This window comes from Puma concolor, chromosome D1, assembly GCF_028749965.1.
Source record: "Puma concolor isolate L17-30 chromosome D1, mPumCon1.1.hap2, whole genome shotgun sequence".
NCBI lineage: Eukaryota > Metazoa > Chordata > Mammalia > Carnivora > Felidae > Puma > Puma concolor.
Genome location: NC_141676.1, coordinates 6,628,593 through 6,634,963, shown reverse-complemented (window position 1 = coordinate 6,634,963; position 6,371 = coordinate 6,628,593). Strand labels below are relative to the sequence as shown.

The window sequence follows — 6,371 nt, the reverse complement described above, 5'->3', positions numbered from 1 at the left end:
GGCTCAGATTTGCGTGATCTGCCAGGGCCGCGCACCTAGTAACCGGCGGCGCCTGGCCACCGAGCGTCTGGCCCCGGCCGCTCTAGAGCTGGTCTCCGCGCAGCTTAGGCCCCGCCTGCCCCGCCCCATGTCACGCCCCCGTACCCGCCCCACGCCACGCCCCGTTTATATGCTCCGCCCACCGCTCAGGCCCCGCCCTCGCCCCGCCCCGCCCGGCTCGGCCGCCAGAGGACCCGGAGCTGAGGCGCCCCGGCCTGCGGCGGCGGCGGGGACGATGTGGTTCTTTGCCCGGGACCCGGTCCGGGACTTCCCGTTCGAGCTCAGCCCGGACCCCCCCGAGGGCGGCCCGCCTGGGCCCTGGGTCCTGCACCGCGGCCGCAAGAAGGTGAGCGCGGCCCCGCTCCGCAGGCCGCGGCCGACCTCGGCCTCGCCTAGTCAGCGCCGCCGGCCCCGCCGCGTCGCGCCCCGCCTGACGTGGCTGCGGAGCCTCCGGGGCAACCGGCCGGGGGAGGGGGACGGGCAGTGCCGACGTGGCGGGCGGAAGGACCGAGGGACGACCGGCGGACGGAACCGGGGTCACGTGGGCCCGGCTCAGTCCCTAAAGGCTGACCTGGGGAGGTACCCGGCGGCGGCCCTTTTCTCCCGCCACTTGTCAGCTCGGGGGCCCATCTCCGAACTGGAGTGGTCGCCTGGGCCCGGCCCACATCCCTGAGGTCCCTCTGTCCTACCCCCAGGCCACAGGCAGCCCGGTGTCCATCTTCGTGTACGACGTGAAGCCCGGTGCCGAAGAGCAGACCCAGGTGGCCAAAGCTGCCTTCAAGCGCCTCAAAACTCTCCGGCACCCCAACATTCTGGCCTACATCGATGGGCTGGAGGTACCTGCTGCCCAGGCTGTCCCATCCGTGCCCCTCACTTTCTCCCAGGCTCCCAGCCTTGTCTTCTGCCTTCCTGCCCCTCAACTTCCACCCCTCCTGCCTCTGCACCCCTAGATTTGATTTCTCGTTCTCCACCTCTCTCCCTGTGCCTCTCATCTCCCCTTCCTCTCCGGCCATGTCCCCTTCTTCAGACAGACAAGTGCCTCCATGTAGTGACAGAGGCAGTGACCCCACTGGGAATGTACCTCAAGGAGCGAGCGGAGGCCGGTGGCCTGAAGGATCTGGAGCTCTCCTGGGGGCTACACCAGATTGTGGTGAGGTGGGGGGCAGTGGTGATGAGGGCAGGGTGGGGGACTCCAGTTGCTGGAGTGCGATGGCTCCTTCTGCCCCCAGAAAGCCCTCAGCTTCCTGGTCAATGACTGCAGCCTCATTCACAACAACGTCTGCATGGCCGCTGTGTTCGTGGACCGGGCCGGCGAGTGGAAGCTGGGGGGCCTGGACTACATGTACTCTGCCCAGGGCAATGGCGGGGGACCCCCCCGGAAGGGGGTCCCTGAACTTGAGCAGTATGACCCCCCGGAGCTGGCTGATGGCAGTGGCAGAGCAGTCAGAGAGAAATGGTGGGTGACTGGGGGCGGCATGCCCCAACCTGCCCTATTCTGGCAGCTCCAGCAGCCTCGGGACCCCTCAACCAGCTGGCACTTCCCTGTCCCCTGCTGCCCAGCTGGGGAGGGACCTAGGGTCCTCAGGGAGGTAGGGCAGGAGAAACAAAGACGTATGAGCTGGGGTGGATGTCCTTGCTTTTCTGAGCCTCAGTCTCTTTATCTGTCAAATGGGACTAATGAGCCCTGCTTCTGAGGGCTGATGGGATGATCAGCTTAGTGTCTGGTGCCCAAGGCGGGTTGGAGGTCTGTGCTAGCAGGTGGCAGGGCCTTGAGCGGCTCTGGTCACACTGCCTCAGGTCAGCCGACATGTGGCGCTTGGGCTGCCTCATCTGGGAAGTCTTCAACGGGCCCCTACCTCGGGCAGCCGCCCTGCGCAACCCTGGAAAGGTGAGTGTCCGACCCAATCCCAGCCCCTGTCTGCCAGCCAACCAGCCCTGCCCTGACACTGACCCTTCTCCTGCAGATCCCCAAATCGCTGGTGCCCCATTACTGTGAGCTAGTTGGAGCCAACCCCAAAGTGCGTCCCAACCCAGCCCGCTTCCTGCAGAACTGCCGGGCGCCCGGTGGCTTCATGAACAACCGCTTTGTGGAGACCAACCTCTTTTTGGAGGAGATTCAGGTGAGCCCCCCACCCCGCCCTGGGCTTTGGTCCTGTGTCCTTCATCCCAGTCCTCCCTCCTCACTTTGTGGGCTCCCTTATAATTAGACCCTGGGGGATAAGCATGGACTAGGGAGCCAGGCTCTCTGGGTCTGAACCCTGGCTCCAGCTCTCATTTACTGTGACTTGTCAGACGCTCTTTCTACACTAGTACCTGCTTCAGAGGAACTCGGTGAGGATTCAGTGAGTGGGAAGCGCATAATATAATGTCTGCCACATAGTAGGCACTTAGTGACTGCCCCTGGCACTCCAGTAACTCCCCCTGTGCACACTGGCCTTGGTCCTGATGGATGCCATGCCTAGTGCTGCGCTGTGCTGTGGGCAGCGGGGCCAGGAGGAAGAGTCAGACCCAGATCCCTGCCCTCGAGGATCTAGCAGGGAGTAAATGGACCAGGTCCCAACCTTAGGGACTCTCACTGGGAGAGAGGGACAGAAAATCATAAATGAGGAAATGTGTGCTCCCAGGATAGGGACAAGTACCAGGAAGGAAAATAGTGGGTCAGGGTGCTCAGGGAGAGGTTCTCTCAGGGGTGACATTTGAACTGAGACCTGAAGAGTGGGAAGGTGGGAGCCATCGCGATGGGAATTGGGGAAGAGTGTTCCAGGCAGAGGGAACAGCGAATGGAAAGAAGTGAGGGAGGACTCCTTGGCTTAATCTCCTTGAACTTGAGTTTCCATATCTGTGTAATGGGGATAATGATAGTTTCTGCCGGCCTGTAGGTTGTTGTAGGGAATGCAGGGGGGAGGCTCAGCCCTGGATACCTGCTCTGACCCAGCTGAGTGTGGGGCACACGGAAAGGTGACTGAGAATCTGGAGGGGGAGAGGAGTGAGACACTTTCCTGACCTTGATGGAGCTGGTCGGGCAGGGAGGGCCTTCAGAGCAGGGGAACCTGAGCTTCATCCTGAGGGAAAAGCGCTGGAGGTTCTGGGCCCTGTGCCTCCTGGGCAGGTGGGGGCAGCAGGGACTTTGTCACCTGGAGTCCTCACGTCTCTGACTCTGCCAGGCCACCCTTCTTATAATGTGCTCCATAGGAAATGGGCTGTTTCTGGCCAAGCCCAAGGAGAATGTGGGAGGAGGGCAGGGCCTTGGGGCCCCTCTTCCTGTCATTGGGCTGGCCAGTGGAGAGCGCCCAGCTACGCGACCTTCAATGCAGTTCGGTCTTCTCTGGGCGTTGGCGCCCCATGAACCTGACTGTCAGAGCACCAGGTCTGCCTCCCACGCTCGACGGAGGTACTCAAGTGCTAACCAGGTCCTCCTCATTCCCAGCCAGAGGTCAGCTCTTCTGGGCCAGGCATCTGCTTAGGGAATGAGGGCACAGTAGAAAACACAGGAACTTTGGAAGCATATAGAACTAGGGTATAATCCCTAGCCAGTCACTCTCGGCTGGTGACCTCGAGCCTCAGCCTCCTTGCATATACATGAGGGAATGACAGCATCTCTTCACAGGGTGCAGCACAGGGTAGGTGACAGCCCACGGAGTCAAACTCTTCCCTGTCTGCTGCTTAGCTGTGTGACTTTTGACAGATTCCTTGACCTCTCTGTGCCTTAGCTTCCTTGTTGGATTAAATGTGGATTAAGTTGGCACCTATCCGGTAAAGTTGTGGGGGGATCATTTAACCTGTGTAAAGGTTTTAGCATGTAACTCTGCCTGGCATAGTCTGTCCTCAGGAGATGTGAGTTACGGGGATTGTGGCCTCAGAGGCAGATTAGGGGGACCATTGAGCTGACGACCTGGCCTGTCTGGCTCAGTGGGAGGACCAGGTCTCGGGGTTAACTATACCTGATCCCTGCCTTCCACACAGCTTGCCACAAATACCACCCTGGCCAGGGGCACGTGGATGGACTAAGCCCCCTCCCCTCTCTGAGCCTTAGTTTTCTCATTGGTGTGCTGGGGTTAATGGTACTCACACCTTGGGTTGTTGTTTGTGAGGAGTAGAGGTGATGCCGACAAAGGTCTGATGGCCCAAGTGGCTGCTTTCCCAGCAACAGGTCAGGGGTAGTGACGAGAACGACAGTCACTGACTAGGCGCCCACGGTGCGCCAGGCACTGTGCTCGCAGCTTTCACGTGCATTTTCCGGTTGAATCTGCAGAACAAGTCAGTATAGTTATTATCCCGCTTCACAGCTGGAGGAACTTGCCCAAGGTCACGTGGTTGCTAAATGAGGGAGTTGGGATTTGAACCCAGGCAGTGGGGCTCCAGAGCCCGTATAGTTCAATTCTCTTTCAGGCTGGGGGCGACCCTCTGTCCCGGCCCATAGCTGAGGCTGATCTAGGCTGATCTCCTCCCCGTATCCTGTCCTTGATACCCCCAGATCAAAGAGCCGGCTGAGAAGCAAAAGTTCTTCCAAGAGCTGAGCAAGAGCCTGGACTCTTTCCCCGAGGATTTCTGCCGGCACAAGGTGCTGCCCCAGCTGCTGACCGCCTTCGAGTTTGGCAATGCAGGAGCCGTTGTCCTCACACCCCTGTTCAAGGTGAGCAAGGCCCGTGGGGCCCAGGGACTGGCCGGGTGGGTCTGAATGGCAAAGGAGAGGGCTCTGGGGGAGGGGCAGTCCGGTCAGGGCAGATCCACACACATGAGGGACTTCTTGCTGATGTCCCCTTGGTCCAGCAATCCAGGACCACTTGATCAGCTGTCAGGGAGGCTGGGTGGACTCCTTGTCCTTGAGGAGGCGAAACCCTGGGCCTCTAAAATTCTTTTTCCAAAGACCCTTTGCTTGAGAGCCCACAGGCCTTCTTCCATTTCCCCAACACAGTGCCCTTGGTCTGACGTGTGCACTGTGTTTCCAAGGCCCAGGAGATCACCTGCTCACCACCCCACTTTCCCTCTTCCCTCCTGACCACTGGCACTCAGTTCTCTTGACTTCTAGGGGCTGGATCCTCCCCCCACTCCCTTAGACCCCAGCCCACCCTTACCTGGGCACCTGCTCTTCCCCACTCTGCCCACCCTGGGAGAACACTTTCTCCTGAAGGGGCTTGGCATGGGGCAAGAGGGAAGACAGCAAGCAAATCCTTATGGCTGGGAGCCTCCAGAAATCATAGGCAGAATTCTGTGTGTATGAGTGTGCATGTGGTACATTGGTGCCTGATTATAGGGGGGGGCACAGAGCTTTCATTAGTCTCCTAAGAGGGGCCTGGACTCGAAAAGTTAAGGGCAGGGCTGCCTGAGATGGAGTATGGGCAGAGGGGCTGCTGAAGAAGTGCCTGACGCCCTCTACCATCACCCCATTCCCACCCTGGGAGATCAGCAGGGAGTCCAAGGAAGGTAAATGAGCCCAGTAAAGTCACCCTGCTTCTGTGCATGTAGCCGAGCCCCCTCTTCCTGCTCTTTCCCAAAGGTGGGCAAGTTCCTCAACGCTGAGGAGTATCAGCAGAAGATCATCCCTGTTGTGGTCAAGATGTTCTCATCCACTGACCGGGCCATGCGTATCCGCCTCCTACAGCAGGTAGGGGCTGTGGTCAGACCCTATACCCCTCCACCCCACCCAGACCCCACCTTGGCTGCTGGGGAGACCCTTGTCTCACTTCCAGCCCCAGGCTGGTGGCCCGAGCCCCTGCCCTGGCACCCCAGAAGCCTTTCCCCAAACACGCACAGATGAGGGACTGGTAAGACTAGGCTCTCAGGAAGTTGAGACCATCACAAGGTTCATCGGCACCTTTGGGAAGGCACAGCCTGCCCAGACTGCAGGGCCCCAACTGTCCGCCTCCCCCAGTCTCTTGACTTGATCACTTTAGCTGTTCATAGAGTGGGGATAGTGTCTCCCCTGCCAATCCCTGGGCAGCTGGGAGCATCAGACAGGATCCTTGGGATCAAGGGTGGGGGCCTCTTATGAGCCAGCAAGTACCTAGAGGCTCTGAGGTATCATTCCCTCCCCAGCTGCCAAACACGTGAGCCTACCTCACGCCACTTTCTGGCTGGGGTTTATAACCCCTTTTATAGAAGAGACAGTAGAGGCTCTGAGAAGGGATGTGATGCAGGACCGGAGGCCAGGCCCTCCAGCTGCCAGTCCTTGGTTCTTCCCAGCACCCTCCTGGCCTCTCTTCATCACTCTGCGTGGTCCAAAGGCCAGAGATAGGCCAGATGCGAGGTAGGGGGCTCAGGAGATGCACCTGGCTAGCCGGTGCCTGCCAGGTGGAAAAACAAAGCCACGAGATGAGCTGGTGGCTGTGATC

General features: G+C 59.7%; 1 protein-coding gene across 3 annotated transcripts in view; it reads left to right on the top strand.

Moving 5' to 3' along the window:
- The first annotated feature begins 198 nt into the window (after nt 1-198).
- Nucleotides 199-6,371, top strand: part of SCYL1 (SCY1 like pseudokinase 1) — an 11,321-nt gene continuing 5,148 nt past the window's right edge. For all 3 annotated transcript variants that reach the window (XM_086676920.1, XM_086676919.1, XM_086676918.1), the window contains exons 1-8: nt 199-385; nt 735-875; nt 1,067-1,189; nt 1,269-1,495; nt 1,837-1,927; nt 2,004-2,159; nt 4,514-4,672; nt 5,537-5,644. In XM_086676920.1, the coding sequence (XP_086533046.1) occupies nt 275-385; nt 735-875; nt 1,067-1,189; nt 1,269-1,495; nt 1,837-1,927; nt 2,004-2,159; nt 4,514-4,672; nt 5,537-5,644 (1,116 nt within the window). In that variant the 5' untranslated portion in view covers nt 199-274. The remainder of the gene's footprint in view (nt 386-734; nt 876-1,066; nt 1,190-1,268; nt 1,496-1,836; nt 1,928-2,003; nt 2,160-4,513; nt 4,673-5,536; nt 5,645-6,371) is intronic.